This window comes from Rhinopithecus roxellana, chromosome 8 (genome assembly GCF_007565055.1).
Source record: "Rhinopithecus roxellana isolate Shanxi Qingling chromosome 8, ASM756505v1, whole genome shotgun sequence".
In the NCBI taxonomy this organism is placed as follows: Eukaryota; Metazoa; Chordata; class Mammalia; order Primates; family Cercopithecidae; genus Rhinopithecus; species Rhinopithecus roxellana.
The window spans coordinates 123,420,291-123,444,896 of NC_044556.1; the positions used below are offsets into that span (position 1 = coordinate 123,420,291).

Sequence of the window (24,606 nt, forward strand, 5' to 3'; positions counted from 1 at the left end):
GTCTCCAACCCCCAAGACTTCATTTCTAGACTAATCGCAAACACATGGTTTTATGTTTTCAGATTATGCTTAATGGAGCCATTCCAAACTGTTTTCTTCCGGGTGGCACACCTCTGTGTAGCGAAATTTTCCAGACTTCATACGGGCAAGGTAGCTAGGCAGAGAGAATGCCCTAAAGCCAAAATTGTTTCAGAGAGAAGTAGGAATTGTACTAATTAATGCTGGAGCAAGACAAAGGTAGACTTTGAAGGGGAAGATGGCTACACCTTAGTGTCCAACATTATGGAATTGATCTCAATAGGGTACCTAGCATTGCTTCTACTACTCCCATGCCTCTAACTGTCCCATAAGCAGGTGCTATTAGTGGCAAAGGCAAAATGCAGGAGTGCAGCCCACCATGGGTATAAGAAGTACTCAAAATCCATATCTTCCTGCTTTGGGATAGCTGAATCTTAATACACAACCATTATTTTTATAACACATTTAAATAATGTAAGAGAAAAAATAGGAAAGACGAAATGTTTAGAGAAAATGGAATGACAAATGAGCAAATATAGGAAAAGAGGTCAGGGAAAAGAACATCACACTACAAACTCATCAGAGCTTTATACCAGCACCTTGCACAGTTTAACTTTGTAAATTGTTTTAAATATTAAATAGCTAACTTTATATAAAAAGGCAACACCAATATCATTAATAATATAACTTTATATAAAAAGGCAACACCAATACCATATCTTCTCAGCGCCTCCAAACAAAATTACATACTTTTTTTTTTTTCTTTTTTGAGACGGAGTCTCGCTCTGTCGCCCAGGCTGGAGTGCAGTGGCGCAATCTCGGCTCACTGCAAGCTCCACCTCCCGGGTTTATGCCATTCTCCTGCCTCAGCCTCCCAAGTAGCTGGGACTACAGGCGCCCGCCATCTCGCCCAGCTAGTTTTTTGTATTTTTTAGTAGAGACGGGGTTTCACCGTGTAGGCCAGGATGGTCTCAATCTCCTGACCTCGTGATCCACCCGTCTCGGCCTCCCAAAGTGCTGGGATTACAGACTTGAGCCACCGCGCCCGGCCCATACTTTCTTTTTTTAATTAATTTTTTTTTTTTTTTTTTTTTTTTTTTGAGACAGAGTTTCACTCTTGTCACCCAGGCTAGAGTGCAATGGTGCAATCTCGGCTCACTACAACCTCCGCCTCCAGGGTTCAAGCGATTCTCCTGCCTCAGTCACTCAAGTAGCTGGGATTACAGGTGCCCAACACCATGCCCAGTTAATTTTTGTATTTTTTTTTTAATAGAGACGAGGTTTCAGCATGTTGGCCAGGCTGGTCTCGAACTCCTGAGGTCAGATGATCCACCCACCTCAGCCACCCAAAGTGCTGGGAATCCAGGCATGAGCCACTGTGCCTGGCCAGAATTATGTACTTTCAATTGTTTATCCTCCACTAGAGATGCTTCTCTGTGAATTAATTACACATCTTTATATGTAACTACCTTTATCACCTACCTTTATGACCAGGTTGTTGATCTGAGAGATGGGACTATGGAACAGAGGAATATTTACAGGTGCCCACTAGGCCTCAAGCCACAGTTGAGCTTTCAGTGGGATTGTACTCTCAGCTAACGAGATGGAAATGATAGCTGAGTGCTTACTGACAAGAACTGACTTCATATCTAAGTGGGCACACAAAAACCCCAGAGGTATAAGAGTAAATTCCGGGCTTCTAATCTGCCAGTCAAAACTTCACAAAGGGTTGTGATTGTTAACTGTAAAATAAACCTATCTGCCCATGGGGACTTTTGGGAAACAGTGTTACTGACTATATGACACATGTAAATACTCTGTTTACATAGCTTTAATTGTCTAGCCCTCTGTAAAATGAAACAATTTAGTTTAGGGACACTTGAGCTCAGTATCTAAAAACTAGGACAAGCCCACGTTCCTTCTCCTTGGAAGAAAGATCGTCTTTTTTCAACAGCTAAAATGCAGTCATTTGCTAAAAATGACTCAGTGTTCAGAAAGCTCAGGAGAACAAATCTCAGAAAAAGGGGCTGTCCATGCCAGACACCCCATTTCTCCCACCCAAGATTTCTATGCCATGTAAGTATCACCCATACAGCCAGAAAGTTAGAAGTATATTTATTTTGTAACTGACAAGCAAGGAAACAATGCTGAGAGGTCCAGAATTGAACAACAATCACCGTAGATATATTTCTTTGGAGAGAATTCTTCTATGTAAGAGCCTTAAAATTACCCCTCAAATTTACTTTTTGAAACCATGGTGTTGAAAGGGACTGCTTGAGAATCTGGAACCTGGTGTTTGGTGAGGTTATCTTGGCCCATATTTCCTCTGCAGAACAGTGAGTGACTCTTTGGAATAAGGGGCAAACTTGGACTCAGGACCAGAGTTACATTCACAGATCTGCTGTCATTTCCAGGCCACTGGAATATGATGACAATTGACCCTAGTTATTGGTCTAGTGGCAGTAACGGGTGTTTGAGGTAGGTTCTGAGGAGAGTGAACATCCTCTTGTTTGCGAAGTATTTGCTCCAGGTGAGGCAATTGCAGGGTTTTTGAAGGGAGACAAAATTCTGCAGATACACAAGGGCAAGATACTCCCACTGGCAAGGCAGACGCAAAGAAACTCAGGGGTTCAAGATTCTCACTCTCATTTGAGACCAACCAGATGTGCCCATTTCAAGTTTTGGGGTCTCCTTCCTTCCCAATCAATGAGCTAACTTTCCATGAGAAACCTGGCATTCATTTCCCAAGAATATTACTGATGTTTAGTTCTGCAACCTGAAAAATTAAATTTTGTGTTTAATTTTTAACAATACCAACCCTGTGGCTACAAGACATAAAAGATTCTGTTAGGGCTGCCATGGAAGTTCTCTAGTTCTCAGACCAAGAACTAAACTAAGAGCTTAAGGACCCAGGCTTTTCATCTTCTGTCTATAAGCACTCCACTACACTCAGAAATATCTGTCCTACGCCACAGTCCTTGCAGTGATCACTACTGCCGTTAAGAGCCCAGTGTCTGGTCAAGAGACAGAAACCACACAGTAGTTCAAATAAGGAAAGTATAATCATGAAGAACTGTTAACTTGGTAAAAAAGCTGGTTAACCACTAAAAAAGATAAAAGAGAATTGTATGGTGTAATAGAGGTGGCAACCTCAGACTACAGCTATCACTCTTAAGATAAAAGGCAAGGTAAACAAGGAGGAAACTTAGAAAGGAAGAAAGGACTCCAGCAGGCTAAGATCTGGGCCTCTAAGGAGACGGTTCAGCTGCTGCAGAAACATGTCACCCACTGCTGGGGTAAAGAAGAAACCTCTGGGGGACATTCACTTGCTGGAACCATGGGAGCAATTCACCACCACAAGGAATACTGCTGGGGCCAGTTGTGTGCTGATCCATTCACTGTCATGTGGAGAAGGCAAAAATAACAGGAGAAGATAAGTCCCTTTTTCCTTCTCCAACCTTGAGACTCCCTTCAGCACTCCCTTAGCCCCAAATTGGCTGAACCTAATATAAAACCATACATCTGAGAAAAAAAAAATGTAGTTTGCAGTGTACCTCTCCAGTATCGTGAAATAGGACAAAGAAAGGTAGTTCGGAATAAGAGGAAATAAATTAATAATAAGCACACTTGAATATAGAGGCTAGGAGTAAAGATGGGGAAAGGCAAACAGTTACAATATATGCTTTAGAGACAGAATCACTTGGACTTAGTGTTAAGACCCCTGTGGGAAGGAGTAAAAGGAGGAATCAGGATGATCCTTCTGAAGAGAAAGGAAAAATAGTATATTCATTTGTGGATTGAATGAGTTTGTTGTGGTTAGAAAGAAAGAGACTTAAGAATTAAATTTTGAATATGTATCAAATGTCTACGACACATTCAGATCAAGGTGTCAAATTGGCAGATAGATGGCTATACAAATGCTGAGCTTGTCTGAAGACAAAAATTAGCATCATCAGCATATATATATGTTACTTAAGGCCACTGGACTAGATATCATCTCCAGAGAAACTGCAGATAGAGAAAAAAGCCAGAGAATCTCCTAAGAAGCACCAACACTCAGAAGTAAGGGAAGAGGTGAAACAGAGAGAGTAGCCAGTGAGAGGGGAAAAATAAAAAAGAAAGAAAGAAAAAATAGGAGAGTTTGGTGTAACCAAAGCAGAGAAAGAAGTGTTTCCAAAAAAGTAATCAACTCTGTCAAATGCATTGAAAGTGAAGAAAAGATTCCATTGTATTTTCTTTCTTTCTTTCCTTCTTTTTCAGACAGGTTCTCACTCCGTTGCCCAGGCTGGAGTACAGTGATGTGATCTCAGCTCACTTCAGCCTCAACCTCCCAGGCTCAAGTAATCCTCCCCACTCAGCCTCCCCAGTAGCTGCGTCTACAGGTGCACACCACCACGCCCAGCTAATTTTTGTATTTTTTTGTAGAGATGGGGTTTCGCCATGTTGCCTAGGTGCTGGTCCCAAACTCCTGGGCTGCAGTGATCCTCCTACCTTGTCCTCCCAAAGTGTTGGCATTACAGGCATGAGCCACCACACCCAGCCTGGATTTAACAAGACGTATTTCAATATATGAAGGAAGAGAAAGAAAGAAAGATGAAGACAGAAATAAGTGGTAGCAGGAGGAAATGTTGGGTCAAACAAGAAGTTTTAAACCTGAAAAAATATGAAAACTAAGTTGTCTAATATAACAGCCACTAGCCACAGGTGGCTGCTGAGGACTTGAAATGTGGCCAGTACACCATATGTAGAAAGCTGAAACTGGATCCCTTCCTTACACTGTATACAAAAATTAACTCAAGATGGATTAAAGACTTAAATGTAAGACCAAACACCATAAAAAACCTAGAAGAAAACATAGGTAATACCATTCAGGACACAGGCATAGGCAAAGACTTCATGACTAAAACACCAAAAGCAATGGCAACAAAAGCCAAAATTGACAAATGGGATCTAATTAAACTAAACGTCTTCTGCACAGCAAAAGAAACTATCATTAGAGTGAACAGGCAACCTACAGAATGGGAGAAAATGTTTACAATCTACCCATCTGACAAAGGGCTAATACCCAGAATCAAAAACAAACTTAAACAAATTTACAAGAAAAAAAAACCCCATCAAAAAGTGCGCAAAGGATATGAACAGACACCTCTCAAAAGAAGACACTTATGCAGCCAACAAACACATGAAAAAAATGCTCATCATCACTGGTTATCAGAGAAATGCAAATCAAAACCACAATGAGATTCCATCTCAGGCCAGTTAGAATGGCGATCATTAAAAAGTCAGGAAACAACAGGTGCTGGAGAGGTGTGGAGAATTAGGAATGCTTTTACACTGTTAGTGGGAGTTTAAATTAGTTCCATCATTGTGGAAGACAGTGTGGTGATTCCTCAAGGATCTAGAACTAGAAATACCATTTGACCCAGCAATCCCATTACTGGGCATATAACCAAAGGATTATAAATCATTCTACGATAAAGACACATGCACACGTATGTTTATTTCAGCACTATTCACAATAGCAAAGACTTGGAACCAACCCAAATTTCCATCAATGATAGACTGGATTAAGAAAATGTGGCACATATACACCATGGAATACTATGCAGCCAAAAAAAAGGATGAGTTCATGTCCTTTGCAGGGACACGGATGAAGCTGGAAGCCATCATTCCAAGCAAACTAACACAGGAACAGAAAAACAAACACCGCATGTTCTCACTCATAAGTGGGAGTTGAACAATGAAAACACATGGACACAGGGCAGGGAACATCACACACCTGGGCCTATGTGGGGTGGAGGGCTGGGGGAGAGAGAGCATTAGGAAAAATACCTAATGTAAATGACAAGTTGATGGGTGCAGCAAACCAACATGGCACATGTATACATATGTAACAAACCTGCATGTTGTGCACATGTACCCTAGAATTTAAAGTCTAATAATAAAAATACATATATAAAAGAAATGTGGCTAGTACAAATTTAGATATGCTATAAGTATAAATTACACACCACATTTCAAAGACTCAGTATGAAAAAATATATACAATATCTCATTAATAATTTTTACATCAATTATATGGTGAAATAATATTTCACATACATTGGGTTAAATGAAATATATGACAATTAAATTTACCTCTCTCTTTTTACTTTTTTAATGTGGCTACCATAAAATTTTAAATTACATATGTGGCTCACATCATATTTCTACTGGAGAGAGTTGTGCTAGAGCATCTTTGTATGCTAATATAATGATCTAGTAGAGAATCAGGAATTGATGATGTAGAAAGATAAAGAGTAAGAAAAAGAGAAAAGACCTTCAAAAGCTTAAGCAGATGAGGGGTGATGGACATCATGGATAGATCAACAAACAAGTAGAGAAAGGCATGTACATAGATAATATTTGTTGTATCCTTTATACAGAGAGAACTCCCTCTTTTTAAACAGCCATGAAGCAGTAATAAACATTTATCAAGGACTAAGTCACAAATAAAATCTCAAATACCCAAAGGTACAGATCATATGGTAACCAAACAAGAAATCAGTAAGAAGACAGCAAACTCAATCTAATTACGTGGACATTATAAAACAGCGTTCTAAATAACTCTTGGATTAAAGTGGAAATTAGTACTAGAACACAGACTGTTTGAAATTACCAATGAAACAATACTACATTTCAAAACTTATGGAATACTACCAAAGTCTTAACTCAAAGGAAAATTCAGAGCTTTTAGTGATCTTCATAATATACATGGAAGATTGACAGTAAATGATCTAAGCACCTGGTTCAAGAAAGTTTAACAACATTAAAAAAAAAAAAAGATAAGCCAACAGACAATAGGACACACTAATAAAAAGAAAATTCAAAATTAATGAACTAGAAAGCACTGCAAAACACAATTGCATGGACCTGGTAAATAACACAATTGTTTTAGTTTGTTTTTGTTTTTAGAATACGACACACAACCCATTAGTAAGTCTGAACAAGAAAAAAAGGGAAAGAAAATGCAAATATCTACAAGGAAAGAAAAATAATTCAGCATTAAGAGATTTTTAAAATTCTAGAATTTCCAATATTTGCCAGTAAATTAGAAAATCTACATGAAATAGACAAATTTTTAGGAAAATGCAGATTACTAATATTGGCTCATGAAGAGAAGAAATTATCCCAATAATCAGAGAAAAACTTGAAAATGTAGCAAAAGCTTTAACTTCAAAAAAAGCACCAGTTCCAGTTTGTTTTATCAGTAAGTTCTAATACATCATAAAGAACAGATAATTCCTGGATTATTTAAACATTCAGCTAATACAAACTATGAAAAACATCCCAAAACACTTCACTGAGAAATTTAATTCTGATACTAAATTATACTAAATACTAAACAACAATAGTAAAAATAAAATAAAATACATCTTGGGTCATTCTCAAAATCCAAAGTCAAACATTAACAAGTCTAATTAAGAATGCTTTTGACAGCAAGTAACAGAAACCCTGACTCAAATTATCTTTAAAAATGAGGGTATTCTGGACTCAACAGGAAGTCTAGAAGTAGGATAAGTTTTAGGATGGGTTGTGGTTTAATTATGTTATGAAGAACCCAGGGGAGAGGGCCAAGGTGGCCAATTAGAAGCAGCAGCTGTCTGTGGCACTCAGGGAGAGGAAGAAAGGAGCAAGTGAATACAGCACCTTCAGCTGAAATATCCAGGTACTCACATTGGGACGGATCACAGAAACAACTCGACCCACGGAGAAGAGAGACAAGCAGGATGGGGCAATGACCCATCTGGGAGCAACATGAAGCCAAGAGAACCCCCACCCCCAGCCAAGGGAAGCAGTGAGTGATTGTGCAACCCCAAGAAACCGTGCTTTTCCCACGGATCTTTGCCACCCCCAGATCAGGAAATCGGTGCACCCACACCACCTCGTGCACCCACATCACCAGGGTCTTGGGTCCCACACACAGAGGTGTGTCGAGTCTCGGCAGTGCGGCTGCTCAGGCATGCACAGAGACCCAGGAACTTTACATATTCGGGTCCCAGGATCCCCAACAGAGGTGTCTACAACTCAGGCAAGGTGGGAGGTCTGTATATACCCCTAGGAAGGGAGCTGAATCCAGGGAGCCAAGCAGCATCAATCTGTGGGTCCCACTTCCACGACACCTCACAAAATAAGACCTACTGGCTTGGAATATAGCCTGCCTGAGACGGGACAGAGTCCACAGTGGGAGGGGTGGGCTGCCATCCCTACTGTTTGGTTGACTCAGCCATTCCGGTCTGTGGGCTTTGGAGAGTCCAAATGGTTCAGACAAGGAATGGTCTTCCCAGCACAGTACAGCGGCACTGCCAAAACAAGGCCAGACTGCTTCTTTAAGTGGGGCCCCAATCCATTCCTCCTCACTGGGAGGGACCTCCCAACCGGGGCCTCCAGCCATCTCTGCCAGTATTCTACCAACAGATCCTGATCTCTTCCTGGAACAGCATGCCCGAGAGGAGGGGAGGGAAGGGCCACCATGCTGGTTGTTTTAACCACTCAGCCATTCCAACCTGTGGGCTTTGGAGAGTCGAAGCCAACAAGGGCAGAAGCAGTTCCCTAGCAGAACATGGCTGTTCTGCATGGCCAGATGGCTTCTTTAGGTGGCACTCTGACCCACTTTTCCTTGACGGGTAGATCATGCCACCTGGGGTATCCAGACACCCCAGCCCACGTTCTGCAGCCAACAGAGTTCTAATTTTTCCCTGGGACAGAGTGCTCAGAGGGCAAGGCAGGCCACCAACTTGGCTGCCTTGGGTAGCTCAGCCAGTCCAGCCTGTGGGCCTCGGAGAGCCCAAACCAATTAGGGGCTGATGGATCCCCAACACAGCACAACTGCTCTATCAAAAAACAGCCCGACTGCTTCTTTACGTGGATCCCTGATCCCGCTCCTCCTGACTAGGCGAGACATCCCAACCGGGGTCACCAGCCACCCCCTACATACCGTGTGTTCATGCTGGCAACAGGACAGTACCGCCCTGGGATGGAGCTTCCAGAGGAAGGGGCAGGCTGCCATCTTTGCTGTTTCATAGCATTCACTGCTGATACCTCCAAGTACAGGAAAAACTGAGGCAACCAGGGTGTAGAGTGGACCCCCAGATAACCGCAGCATCCCTAAGGAAGAGTAAACAGATTGCCAAAAAAAAAAAAAAAAAAAAAAACAGATGAAAAACAAAACAACCCACGGAAGCGCCATCCTAAGGTCAGCAACCTCAAAGATCGAAGATAGATAAGCCCACAAAGATGAGAAAGAATCAATACAAAAGTGTTGAAAATTCAAAAAGCCAGAGTGCCCTTTTTCCTCCAAATGGTCACAACACCTCTCCAGCAAGGGCTCAGAACTAGGCTGAGCCCAAGATGACAGAAGTAAGCTTCAGAATGTGGACAAAACCAGTTTCGCTGAGCTAAAGGTGCATGTTCTAACCAAAGGCAGAGAAGCTAAGAATCATGATAAAACAATGCAGGAGCTGACAGCCAAAACGGCCAGTATAGAGAGGACCATAACTGACCTGATAGAGCTGAAAAACATACTACAAGTACTTCACAATGTAATCACAAGTATTAATAGCAGAATAGACCAAACAGAGCAAAGAATCTCAGAGCTTGAAGACTCTCTCTCTGAAACAGGACAGGTAGACAGGAATGGAGAAAAAAGAACGAAAATGAATGAATAAAACCTCTGAGAAATATGGGTTTATGTAAAAGGACCAAACCTGCAACTGATTGGGGTACCTGAAAGAGACAGGAAGAACAGAACCAAGTTGGAAAACATACTTCAGGATATCATCCAGGAGAATGTCCCCCAACCTAGCAAGATAGGCCAACATTCAAATTCAGGAACAAGAGAACCCCAGGAAGATAACTAAAGATAACTATTCAAGAAAACCATCACTAAGATACATATCAGCAGATTCTCCAAGGTCAAAATGAAAGAAAAAATGTTGGCTGTGCACAGTGGCTCACGCCTATAATCCCAGCACTTTGGGAGGCCAAGGTGGGTGGATTACTTGAGGTCAGGAGTTCAAGACCAGCCCGGCCAACATGCTGAAACCCTGTCTCTACTAAAAATACAAAAATTAGCCAGGTGTGGTGGCACATACCTTTAGTCCCAGCTACTCAGGAGGCTGAGGCAGGAGAATTGCTTGAACCCAGGAGACAGAGGTTGCAGTGAGCTGAGACTGTGCCACTGCACTCCACCCTGGGTGACACAGTGAAACCCCATCTGAAAAAAAAAAAAAGAGAGAAAGAAAAAATGTTAAGGACAGCCAGAAAGAAAGGCCAGGTCACCTACAAAGGGAAACCCATCAGACTAGCATTGGACCTCTAAGTAGAAACTCTACAAGCCAGAAAAGATTGGGGGCCAGTATTCAACATTCCTAAAGAAAAGAATTTCCAACCCAGAATTTCATATTCGGACAAACTAAGTTTCATTAGCAAAGGAGAAATAAGATCCTTTTCAGACAAACAAATGCTGAGGAAATTCACCACTACCAGACCTGCCTTACAAGAGCTCCTGAAGGAAGCACTAAATATAGAAAAAGAAAAACCATTACTGGCCACTACAAAAACACACTGAAGTACCAATGACACAATGAAGTACCCACATAAACCTGCAAAATAACCAGCCAGCGTCATGATGACAGGATCAAATTCACACATAAAAATACTAAGCTTAAATGAAAATGTGCTAAATGCCTCCCAAAAAAAGATACAGAATGACAAGCTAGATAAAGAGCCAAGACCCATTAGTACGCTATCTTCAAGAAACCCATCTCACGTGCAAAGACACACATAGGCTTGAAATAAAGGGATGGAGGAAAATTTACCAAGCAAATGGAAAACAGAAAAAAACAGGTGCGATCCTAGTTTATAACAAAGCAGACTTTAAACCAACAAAAATCAAAAAAGACAAAGAAGGCCACTACATAACAGTAAACGGTTCAATTCAACAAGAAGAGCTAACTAACCTAAATATATATATACCCAATACAGGAGCAACCAGAAAAAGAAAGTTCTTAGAGACCTTCAAAGAGACTTAGACTCACACGCAATAAGAGTGGGAGACTTTATTACCCCTCTGACAATATTACACAGATCACTGAGACAGAAAATTAACAAAGACATTCAAGACCTCAACTCAGCTCTGGATCAAGTGGGCCTGATAGATACAGACAGAACTCTCCACTCCAGAACAAAAGAATATACATTCTTCTCAACACCACAGCACTGACTCTAAAATTGATCACATAATTGGAAGTAAAACGCTCCTCAGCAAATGCAAAAGAACTGAAACCATAACAGAGTCTCTCGGACCAAGGTGTAATCAAATTAGAACACAAGATTAAGAAATTCACTCAAAACCATATGACTACATGGAAAATGAACAATCTGCTCCCAAATGACTTTTGGGTAAATAATGAAATTAAGGCAGAAATCAAGAAGTTCTTTGAAACTAATGAGAACAAAGATACAATGTCCAGAATCTCTGGAATGCAGCTAAGCACTGTTAAGAGGGAAATTTATAGCACTAAATGTCCACATCAAAAAGCTAAAAAGATCTCAAGTTAACAACCTACCATCACAACAAACTACAGAACCAGAGCAAACCAACCCAAAGCTAGCAGAAGACAAAAAATAACCAAAATCAGAGCAGAACTGAAGATAGAGACACGAAAAACCCTTCAAAGAATCAATGAATCCAGGAGCTGTTTTTTTGAAGAAAAAAAAATTAACAAAATAGATAAACTGCTAGCTAGACTAAAAGAATAAAAGAAAAAAGATTCAAATAAACACAATCAGAAGTGATAAGGGTGGTATCACCACTGACAGAAATACAAACAACCATCAGAGAATACTACAAACACCACTACGCAAACTAGAAAATATCTAGAAGAAATGGATAAATTCCTGGATACTCCCAACACTGAACCAGGAAGAAACTGAATCCCTGAATAGACGATAACGAGTTTAGAAATTGAAGCAGTAATAAATAGCCTACCAACTGTTGGGAAAAAGCTGAGTGTTGGGAAGAAAGCTGAGGCAGGGCTTGCATGTCTGACACAATGTCCTCTGGAATGTATCTAGACTTGCTGGCTCCTTGCTTCCAGCCCTCCTAGGCTCCTAGATCGATTGTATTCCCATTTTCTCAAGTAGCAGAACATGTTCCTTATAAATGCTAAACCGTCACAGCTGTAGATCATGCGCCTGCTCTTTTGACCTCCACATTCTCACCACCTGTTTCTCTGTTGGATTACCAATAAACAGCGTGGGCTCCCAGAGCTCGGAGCCTTCGCAGCCTCCATACACTAGCAGTGGCTCCCTGGTCCCACCTTTCTCTCTCAAACTGTCTTTTTCTCAATCCTTTGACTCCACTGGACTTTGTCACCCCCACGACCTGGTGTTGGGTCTAATCACCCCACTACAAAAAAAAAAAAAAAAAAAAGCCCAGGACCAGACAGATTCACAGGTGAATTCTACCAGAGGTACAAAGAAGAGCTAATACCATTCCTACTGAAACAATTTGATATTCAAAAAAATTGAAAAGGAGGGACTCCTCCCTAACTCATTGTATGAGGCCAGCATCATCCTGATTCCAAAACCCAGCACAGATACAACAAAAAAGGGAAATTTCAGGCCAATGTCTCTGATGAACATCAATGCAAAAATCATCAATAAAATAATGGTAAACTGATTCCAGCCACACATCAAAAATTTTATCCACCACGATCAAGTTGGCTTTATCTTTGGGATGCAAGGCTGGTTCAACATACAAAAATCAATAAATGTAATTCATCACATAAATAGAACTACAGACAAAAATCGCATGATTATCTCAATAGACGGAGAAAAGGTCTTCGATAAAATTCAACATCCCTCTGGCCGGGCGCGGTGGCTCAAGCCTGTAATCCCAGCACTTTGGGAGGCCGAGACGGGCGGATCACGAGGTCAGGAGATCAAGACCATCCTGGCTAACATGGTGAAACCCCGTCTCTACTAAAAATACAAAAAACTAGCCGGGCGACCTGGCGGGCGCCTGTAGTCCCAGCTACTCGGGAGGCTGAGGCAGGAGAATGGCGTGAACCCGGGAGGTGGAGCTTGCAGTGAGCTGAGATCTGGCCACTGCACTCCAGCCTGGGCGACAGAGCGAGACTCCGTCTCAAAAAAAAAAAAAAAAAAAAAAAAAATCAACATCCCTCATGTTAAAAACCTCAATAAACTAAGTAGTGAAGGAACATATCTCCAAATAATAAGAACCATATATGACAAATGCGCAGCCAATATACTGAATGGACAAAAACTGGAAGCATTCCCCTTGAAAAGTGGCACAAAACAAGGCTGCCCTCTCTCACCACTCCTAATCAACATTGGAAGTTCTGGCCAAGGCAATCCGGCAAGAGAAAGAAATAAAGCATATTCAAAATCTGTGTGCAAAAATCACTAGCATTTCTATACACCAACAACAGGCAAGCCGAGAGTCAAATCGCATTCACAACTGCCACAAAAAGAATAAAATACCTAGGAACACAGCTAACCAGGGAAGTGAAGGACCTCTTCAAGAACTACAAACTACCACTCAAAGAAATCAGAGAAGACACAAACTAATGGAAAAATATTCCATGCTCATAGATGGGAAGAATCAATATTGTGAAAATGGCCATACTGCCCAAAGTATTTACAGATTCAATGCTATTTCTGTTAAACCACCATTGAGATTCTTCACAGAATTAGAAAAAAAATTATTGTAAAATTCATATGGAACCCCAAAAGAGCATGAATAGACAAGACAATTGTAAGCAAAAAGAAAAAAGCTGGAGGCATCATGCTCCCCAACTTCAAACTATACTACAGGACTACAGTAACCAAACCAGCATGGTACTGGTACAAGAACAGACACATAGACCAATGAGACAGAATAGAGAATCCAGATATAAGTCTGCATACCTACAACCATCTGATCTTTGACAAACCTGATGAAAACAAGCAATGGGAAAAGGATTCCCTATTTAATAAATGGTGCTGGGAGAACTAGCCATATGCAGAAAACTGAAACTGGACCCCTTCCTTACACCATATACAAAAACTAACTCAAGATTGATTAAAGACTTACATGTAAAACCCAAAACTATAAACACTTCAGAAGAAAACCTAGGCAATGTCATTGAGGACACAGGTGTGGGCAAAGATTTCATGACAAAGATGCCAAAAGCAATAGCAACAAAAGCCAAAATTGACAAATGGGATCTAATTAAACTAAAGAGTTTCTGCACAGCAAAAGAAACTATCATCAGAGTGAACAGACAACCTACAGAATAGGAGAAAATTTTTGCAATCTATCATCTGACAAAGGTCTAATAGCCAGCATCTAAATGGAATTTAAACAAATTTACAAGAAAAAACAAACAACCCCATTAAAAAGTGGGCAAAAGACATGAACAGACACTTCACAAAAGATGACATACATGTGGCCAACAAACATGAGAAAAAGCTCAACATCACTGTTCATTACAGAAATGCAAATAAATACCACAATGAGATACCATCTAACACCAGTCAGAATGGCTATTATTAAAAAGTCAAAAACAACAGACGGCTGGCAAAGTTGTAAAGAAAAAGGAACACTTTTACACTGTGGGTGGAAAAGCAAGTTAGTTCAACCATCATAGAAGACAGTGTGGCAATTCCTCAAAGACCTAGAGGCAGAAATACCATTCAACCCAGCAATCCCATTACCAGGTATATACCCAAAGGAATAAAAATCATTCTATTATAAAGATATATGCATGTGTATGTTCATTGCAGCATTATTCACAATAGCAAAGGCCTGGAACCAACCTAAATGTCCATCAATGATAGACTGGACAAAGAAAATGTGGTACATATATACCGTGGAATACTATGTAGCTATAAAAAGGAATGAGATCTTGTCCTTTTCAGGGACATGTATGGAGCTGGGGGCCATTATTCTTAGCAAATTAATGCAGAAACAGAAAACCAAATACCACACGTTTTCACTTACATGTGGGAGCTGAATGATGAGAACACATGGACACATCGAGTGGAGCAACACACACTGAGGCCTGTCAGTGGACAGGGGGTGGGAAGAGGGACAGCATCAGGAAGAACAGCTAATGAATGCTGGGCTTAATACCTGGGTGATGGGATGATCTGTACAGTAAACCAACATGGCACATATTTACCTATATAACAAACCTGCACATACTGCACATGTACTCCTGAACTTAAAATAAAAGTTGGAAATTTAAAAAAGAATCCATCCTTTCCATCTTTCTGGTTTGCCATTCTTTGTGTTATTTCATTCCTGGTTAGCTAGCAACATGATTGTAACATTTCCAAGCATCTAGGCACGATTTCCAGAAAAAGATGAAAAACTAACTCTTTTCAGATTTCTACTTATGAGCCAAAGACACTTTTCCCAGAAGTTCACCTAGCAGGCATCATTGCTCACTAGCAAGAGTTGGATTACATGCTCATAACTGAACCAATCCTAATCACCAGAATGGAGTTGTTTTAGACCTGCTCATCAGCATCTCCTGGAGGACTTGTTAAAATATACATTGCTGGACCTCATCCCCAGGGTTTCTGACTCAGTAGGTCTGGTATGAGTCTTGAAAATCTGCATTTCTAATAAATTCTCCAGTTACATCAATACTGATTATCTTGAACCAGTCAGGACTATCTCTAGAGCTGGAAATGAGGTCAACTTCCCCAAGACAGCTGGCCACCCTGAGAATGGAGACCTGAACACAGCAATGACTGTATTAGAAAATAAGGAAGTATAAATGGATGTGCAGCGGCCTCCATGCTAATCTAAGAATCTATTAATAAAACAGTATTACCAAATAGGATTTCGCCTGAGAATACAAGGTGATTGAACATTTGGAAATGTATTCATGTATTACACAAATAGATTAAGGAGAAAAGCTTCATGCTTTGTGTTACTAAAGGCCAAAAGACATTTGATCAAATTAAAAATCCATTCCTGACTTGAACTCAGTTTCTTCAGCTTTAAAATGGTGGTAAGGGGGTTGGAGATAGGGTTTGTATTATATGACCTCAAAGTTCCCTTCCACTGTAAAGATTTATCACTCTAACACTCTGCAGTGACCACTGGATAAGTTCTGCATAAAGAACATTTTGATGAGCCAAAATGTAAAAACTATACTATTTTTATCACTAAGTAATGCCCAACTGACCTTGTCAAACACTCAATATTCTTTTCTCCCTCCCTAAACCTGGGTGCGGCTCACACATGAATAAAGAAACGGTGAGGCCAGACAAGCCTCTGCAATATGGAAAGGGTGTATGTTGAGCATATTATCTGGTAAATTTTTTAAAAATTAAAGTATAGTGGTCTATTTTTTAGGCTACATCAAAATGACCCCACTCAAAACTTCAGGGATCCTTTATAGTCTGAAGACTATTTACTAAAAGGCAAATATCCTGAGGAATGGACATTCAGGAAAAGCACTAACATGCACTGAGAGACCACCAGTATATTAGTCTGTTCTCACGCTGCTAATAAAACATAACTGAGACTGGGTAATTTATAAAGGAAAGAAGTTAATCGACTAACAGTTCAGCACGGCTGAGGAGACCCCAGGAAACTTGCAATCATAGCAAAAGGGGAGGCAACACGTCCCTCTCCACATGGCGGCAGCAAGGAGAACTGCAGAGCAAAGTGGGAGAAAAGCCTCTTATAAATCCATCAGATTTTGTGAGAACTCACTCATTGTCACAAGAACACCATGAGATTCCCTTCCACAACACATGGGGATTATGGGAACTACAACTGAAGATGAGATTTGGATAGGGACTCAGCCCAACCATATCAACCAGATACCAGGCTAGTCAAATGTACCACTTGTTGCAGGGATGTCAACTATCTCAATGAGTGAATATGTAAAGAATTTTGTAGAGTAGAGGCTCTCAAAGATGTCTACCACCTCTGGGTGTGATATCTACTCAATCACAGCCAGAAGCTATGGGCTATCAACCATGCAATGAGCCTCTACATCCAGGATGCACCTAAACAAAGGTTTTATAAAGAAAGCATGATCTCAACAATGTTTTTCATGTAAGAAGAACCTTCCTGGTAATTACAGTGATTTTAACAATTTAGCAACATTGGCTGAAATTTCCTGAAGTTTGTTTTGAAATACTAGAGTGAGTTTTTTGAACAATTCAGGAAAATAATAGCTCATATACAACTATTCTAATGTACACACAGTGGCAGTTTCTTTTTCTTTTCTTTTCTTCTTGTTTTTTTTTTTTTTTTTTTTTAGCCTTATTGAAGTACTGCAAAATATACAAAGAGAAAATGGCAATTATCTTAAATATACAGTTTGATGAATTTTTACAAACTACTACACACATGTAACAGCCAGCATCCAGATCAACGGTCCTGTGCAATCACCAAGTGGCCAGCTTTCTTTATGAGGGAGCGTAGGAACACTTGTAATCCTAGCTACTCAGGAGTCTGAGGCAGAGGATGCTTGAGCCCAGGAGCTGGAGGCTGCACTGAGCCAAGTTTATGCAACTGCACTCCAGCCTGGGTGAAGTGAGGTCCTGAATCAAATAAAAACAATAATAATTTACTACTCCAAAACCCCTCTGAAAGTTATTCCTCACTGTAGCATTTTATAAGCTGTTGTCTTTCATTGTCACTCCTACATTTCCTACTTTGATTTCTCTCCAGATTGTAGAAGTCCTGTAGTAGATATAATAGGGAGCAGTACATATAATGACAACATTAAACATGATTGATATGGTTTGTCTGTGTCCCCACCCAAATCTCATCTTGAATTTAATTTCCACGATTTCCATGTGTCATGAGAGGAGCCCAGTAGAAGGTAAATGAATCATGGGGGCAGGTCTTTCCTGCACTGTTCTCGTGATAGTGAATGAGTCTCATGAGATCTGATGGTTTTAAAAACGGGAGTTTCCCTGCACAAGCTTTCTTTTTCCCTTCCACCATCCACATAAGATGTGACTTGCTCCTCCTTGCCTTCCGCCATGATTGTGAGGCCTCCCCAGCCATGTGGAACTGTTAAGTCTATTAAACCTCTTTCCCATATAAATTACCCAGTCTCAGGTATGTCTTTATCAGCAGTGTGAAAATGAACTAATACAGCAAACCAGTACCAGTAGAGTGCGGTACTGGTGAAGAGATACCCAAAAATGTGGAATCAACTTTGGAACTCAGTAACAGGCAGAGGTTGGAACAGTCTGGAGGACTCAGAAGAAGATAGGAAAACATGGGAAAGCTTGGAACTTCCTAGATACTTGTTGAATGCCTTTGACTAAAATGGTGATAATGATATGGACAATGAAATCCAGGCTGAGGTGGTCTCAGATGGAGATGAGGAACTTGTTGGGAACTAGAGCAATGGTGACTCTTGTTATGTTTTAGTCAAGAGGCTGGCAGTTTTTCACCCCTGCCCTAGATATTTGTGGAACTTTGAACCTGACAGAGATGATTTAGGGTATCTGGCAGAAGAAATTTCTAAGCAGCAAAGCATTCAAGAGGTAACTTGGATGTGTTAAAGACATTCAGTTTCATAAGGGAAGCAAAGCATAAAAGTTCAGAAAATTTGCAGCCTGACAATGTGATAGAAAAGAAAATCCCATTTTCTTAGGAGAAATTCAATCTGGCTGCAGAAATGTACATAAATAACAAGAAGCCAAATGTTAATCCCCAAGACAATGGGGAAAATGCCTCCAGGGCATGTCAGAGGTCTTCACAGCAGCCCCTCCCATCACAGGCCTGGAGACCTAGAAGGAAAAAATGGTTTCGTGGGCCAGGCCCAGGGTCCTCATGCTGTATGCAGTCTAGGGACTTGGTGCCCTGTGTCCCAGCTGCTCCTTTTAGCCATGACTAAAAGGGGCCGATATAAAGTTTGGGCCATGGCTTCAGAGGGTGCAAGCCCCAAGCCTTGGCAGCTTCCACATGGTGTTGAGCCTACAGGTGCACAAAAGTCAAGAACTGAGGTTTGAGAACCTCTGCCTAGATTTCAGAGGATGTATGGAAATGCCTGGATATCCAGGCAGAAGTTTGCTGCAGGGCCAGGGCTGTCAAGGCAGTGCAGAAAGGAAATGTGGGGTCAGATCCCCCACACAGAGTCCCTACTGGGGCACTGCCTAGTGGAACTGTGAGAAGAGGGCCACCATCCTCCAGACCCCAGAATGGTAGATCCACCAACAGCTTGCACCATGTGCCTGGAAAAGCCACAGACACTCAACACCAGCCTGTGAAAGCAGCCAAGTGGGAGGCTGTGCCATGCAGAGCCACAGGGGTGGAGCTGCCCAAGACATGGGAACCCACCTCTTTCATCAGCATGACCCGGATGCAAGACATAGAGTCAAAGGAGATCATTTTGGAGCTTTAATATTTTACTGCCCTGCTGGATTTCAGGCTTGCATGGGGCCTGTAGCCCCTTTGTTTTGGCCAATTTCTCCTACCTGGAATGGTTGTATTTACCCAATGCCTGTAACCCCACTGTATCTAGGAACTAACTTGCTTTTGATTTTACAGGCTCATAGGCAGAAGGGACTTGCCTTGTTTCGGATAAGACTTTAAACTGGGGACTTCTGAGTTAATGCTGAAATGAGTTAAGACTTTGGGGGACTGTTGGGAAGGCATGATCGGTTTGAAATGTGAGGACATGAGATTTGGGAGGGGATGGGGCAGAATGATGTGGGTTGGCTGTGTCCCCACCCACATCTCATCTTGAATTGTAACTCTCACAATTCCACATGGGGTGGGAAGAACCCAATGGGAAGTGATTGAATTATGGCAGCAGGTCTTTCCTGCACTGTTCTCACGATACTGAATGAGTCTCACAAGATCTGATGGTTTTAAAAATGAGAGTTTCCCTGCACAAGCTCTCTTTTTGCCTGCCACCATCAACGTAAGATGTGACTTGCTCCTCCTTGCCTTCTGCCTCCCCAGCCACGTGGAACTATAAGTCCATTAAACCTCTTTCCTGTATAAATGACCCAGCTTCAGGTATATCTTTCTAAGCATCATGAAAACAAACTATTATGACAAAGAAGAGCAGTGGAGAGATTATCATCCCCACTCACTGAAGGTTGACAGGACTGCCTTAACGATATGTACAGGTTACTGTACCCAAGCTTTATTTCTGAAAAGACAATCAAATCTAACAAGAAAGTTTATAAGAGTTAAAAAAAAAAAAAAAAAACACACACACACAATCTCACCATCCTAACATTAATTTTTAGTTTTATATGTCTCCTCCCATTGGTATAGGGATTTTTACCTAGCTCTAATTACAGTCATGCATCACTTAATGATGGGGCTATGTTCTGAGAAATGCATCATTAGGCAATTTCGTCATTGTGTGAACATCATGGAGTGCACTTACACAAACCTAGATGGTACAGTCTACTACCCACCTAGGATATATGGTATAAGCTTATTGCTCCTATGCCTCAAACCTGCACAGCACATTACTATACTGAATAAAGTAGGCAATTATAACACTATGGTAAATATGGCTCAAGCCTGTAATCCCAGCCCTTTGGAAGGCCAAGGTGGGAGGACTGCTTGAGCCCAGGAGTTCGAGACCAGCCTGGACAACATAGGTTAGGAAGACCCCGTCTCTACCAAAAATAAAACAATTGCCAGGTATGGTAGCATGTGCCTGTAGTCCCAGCTACTCAGGAAGCTGAAGTGGGAGGATTGCTTGAGCCCAGGAGCTTGAGGCAGCAGTGAGCTATGATCACACCACTGCACTCCAGCCTGGGTGACAGAGCAAGGCCCTGTCTCAAAAAGAAAGAAGAAAAAAAAAAAGGACAAAAAATGGTACACCCATATAGGACATTTACCATGAATACAGCTTGCAGGACTAGAAGTTGCTGTAGGTGAGTCAGTGAGTGAGTGGTGAAGGAATGTACTGTAGACTTTATAAACACTGTACATTTAGGCTACGCTAAATTCATGTGTAAAAATTTATTTCGTCAATAACAAATTAACCTTACCTTACTATAACTTTTTTACTTTATAAACTTTAAAATTGTTTTAATGTTTTGACTCTTTTGTAATAACACTTAGTTTAAAACATAAACACATTGTATAGCTATACAAAATACTGTATTTTCTTTTTTATATTCTTATTCCATAAACTTTTTTATATTTCTAAAAGGTTTCTTTTGAAACTTTTTAAAAATTAAAAACAAAGACATAAACGCACACATTAGCCCAGGGCTTCACAGGGTCAGGATCCTCAAGACGTCACTATGCGATAGGAATTTTTCCGCTCCATTATCATCTTATGGGACCACTGTAGTATATGTAGTAATGTTGTATCACATGACTGTATAACTAGAGACATCTGGTTCTTTTACTGCCAGCCGTAGACAAACAAGAAATGTTGCTATTATGGCTGCAGGAAGGCAACCAAATGTTTCTCTAATACTTTGTACAACATAGTCCTCATGCCCACTATATCTAACGGATCACAAATATTCATTAACAAATATAGTCAAACCTTTAGGAGTTCACAATCTGGTGAGAGAGATAGGCATCACAGTGCACAGTTGTTTTTCCAAATGTCCATTGCTAATCTGTTCATCTTATTCTTCTGTCAAAGCAGTAAGGACAGAAGAGAAGATGTGAGTCATCCCAGAGTCACAGCCCTCTGGAAATCCTAGAAATCCCTTCTTTCCTGTCCCTCAGAGCACTGTAAGGACTTCAAGGTTCTCTCTAACCCTTACAGCTGTCTGAAAACATTTTTTCTGACACGACAGCCTCCACCCTCTCTCTAAGGAAAGTAAATCCTTTCTTAGTCAAGTTCTCCCTTTTCCACACACCGGTCTTTCCCTGGAATGTCTCCCCTATCCTTCCTCCCTTCTTCCTTTCCTGTTATACTTCTCACTGACCCTCAGGAAAATAGCTTTAAAATTTCCCCTCTGGAATGGGACCCAGTCCACAGAGCACCTACCTTCCGTATAAGTCAGATGTTAAACTCAATTACCTGCGAAGGCCAGGCAGAACAGTGTCCTTCTGACTTTGTTTGCATATGGAGTTCACGGAACATTCTCTACTTTCACAAAGAAACATGCTTGTTTTTTTCTTGAAACATACAGCCCTTAGTTAAACTTTCATTTGCACAGTTTTGACAGATAAGGATGCAAGAACTATTTGTTTTTCCTCCCAATTCCACTCTAATGTCAGTAATTGTAGAGGACTACGTGCTCGCAAACGAGACGTTCCCGATAAGTCCTGCTCTTGCAAATGAAGCAGGGTGTTCCCGATAAGTCCTGCTCTTGCAAACGAAGCAGGGCGTTCCCGATAGGAGCCAGCTGCAAACAGCAGACCCTGGGGGCTTGTTTATGTGTAAACATCTTGAAAATCCAGAAAGTCAGGGAAAGGTCAGAAAAACAACAATGTGTCTTGTGACTTGGTAACATTCCACAAACGACTATATAAAATAAAGGGGAGCCTGTCATTCGGGGCGGCTGCCATGTTTGTCTTGTCTTGTGTTGTCTTGTGTGTTCATTCCTTTGTTTAGGAAACACGGGGACCCCTACAAGTAATTGGCAGAGGATCTTCCGAGTAACAGAGAACATATGCTCTCTAAGAGGGCTACTCAGCAGCCACTGTTTGCCAAGTGGAACATGGGCCTAGTGTTGCTGTGTTGCTAGATCTTCTGACCTTTCAGGAGACAAAAAAACAGATATTTTTATGAAAAATCATGTTTTCAAAATGCTGACAGTTAATTCAAAAGAATTTAAAATGCTCCAAAGTCTAAAGCAAACAAGTTCACAGAGTGCAGGAGCATTGCCAGTGTACAGCTTCTAGCGCTGTTAAGTTCTAATGAGTATTTTATTATCTTTGCTTAATTTACAACAGACAATTATATAATTATGCCTTTGACAGAAATCAATAATCTGTTTCCGTATTCATTCTCCATATTTATAGAGTATTGTGTTTTCTAGCTTATTTCCACAACACATTGTTAATAGTGCCTTAGGCCAAACTACTCTTCTTTCCCAATTATTCTCCTTCTCCCCTACAAAGGGAGTTAAAACAAGGAGCTGTTAAAGCTCGGAGCCAAATAAGAGATTAAACTACATTAGTTTTAAATGGTTTTCTGGAGTGGCTGGAAATTTTTACCAGTAATCTTACTGCAATTCCTGGGTCAGTGAAGAACTGGGTAAATATGATTGCCATGCACACACAAACACATCGCTGTGATCAAAACTCAAATCACAGTATGTGAGTCAACACTACTCTCAACACTGCCGTGTCTCTGCCTTAATAAGCCTGCCAGCCCCATCCAGAGGATTTTTCTCATCTCTGAACTCCAATCACTTACACCTTCCCCCATCAAAATTTACCCTATATTTTATTATAATTGCATATAAATATGCCTTCCTTGTAAGAGCAGGAACTGTGTCTCTCCATTGTACGGCCTGACACAGTGTCCGGCACACAGTAGGCAAAGCAAGAGTTATCGCACGAACCAGTATCATCATCCAAACAATAGCTACCATTTCCAGAGCACCTACCGCAACCTGACTAGTTTACTTACCTACATTATCCTGGTGGCTTTCCCAGACCAGACCACCCAAAACAAAGCAGCCCCCCAGTCACCCTCTAAGCACATAACCCTATTTTAGTTCTCGGAATAGGACTGATTGCTTTCTAACATATTTTGGTCATTTCGGTGTGCTTATTGTCTGTCACCGGTTTCCCTTCACAAGAAAGCAAGCTCCAAGAGGACAGGCATTTTAATCTACCTTGTATTTGGCTCATAGCAAATAAATGAATCTAAGCCGCCCACCTCCCTGGGTGACAGAGTTGACCTGCACACAGTAGGTCTCAATGAGTATGTTTTAAATTGTATATTTAGATTTCGAGATAATTGTGTTGAATATTTTATGGTTCATAACAAACAGAAAGGGGAGGGCAGAATAAAAAAAAAGTTTAGTTACATTACCCTAGCACTGACATTGGTACGGGAACTTTTGCTGCAATAAGAAAGCCACTTCCTCTGACATAAGGTCACCCACACTTCTGGGTCTTACCACATCCTCTTAGACAGCTCATCGTGGCTAGGCTGGCTGGGACAGTCAGGACTCCAGACGCTCACACTAAAAGAGGGGTGGGAGTCGAGGAGTCACTCCACTCCTCTGTAGGGAGCTGGCCACGAGTGGGTGCGCAGGAGCGTGCGCGCGGATCCGTGCAGCGCCCAGGGCGGCTGCGCGAAGCTGCCGCAGCCTGCGCGCCCCGGCGATTCTCCACCTTGGGGCTCGCCTTGCCGCTCAGTTCCTCCTCCTTCCACCCCCAAAGCGCGCAAGCCCTGCAGAGTCAAACCTGGCGCATCCTCAAGCCTCCAGGGGGAAACGTGACTCAGCCCCGCATCACGTGTGCAGAGACGGCCTATAGTGTCCGAAGGATGCCACCTAGTCGCAGGCCCAGCGGTGCCACGGACAGCGACCCCGGTTGCCCAGGTCGCGCCCAGTCCCTGCCGGGCCCAGCCCATCCCCGCGCCTCGCCACGCCCCGCCC

The 24,606-nt window shown here is 41.5% G+C and overlaps 1 protein-coding gene across 3 annotated transcripts in view; it reads right to left on the bottom strand.

Annotated features, from left to right (window-relative positions):
- TNFSF4 (TNF superfamily member 4) overlaps positions 1-24,597 on the bottom strand; it is a 286,979-nt gene extending 262,382 nt beyond the window's left edge. The window contains exons 1-2 of one of the 3 annotated variants that reach the window (XM_030937239.1): positions 10,152-10,213; positions 8,996-9,165 (exon numbers count right to left, since the gene is read on the bottom strand). In XM_030937239.1, coding sequence (XP_030793099.1) covers positions 8,996-9,163 — 168 coding nt within the window. In that variant the 5' untranslated portion in view covers positions 9,164-9,165; positions 10,152-10,213. Of the gene's footprint in view, positions 1-8,995; positions 9,166-10,151; positions 10,214-24,412 lie in introns of those variants that run through there. The other 2 variants (XM_030937240.1, XM_030937242.1) reach the window with 2 other exon arrangements.
- Between the last annotated feature and the right edge of the window lie 9 nt (positions 24,598-24,606).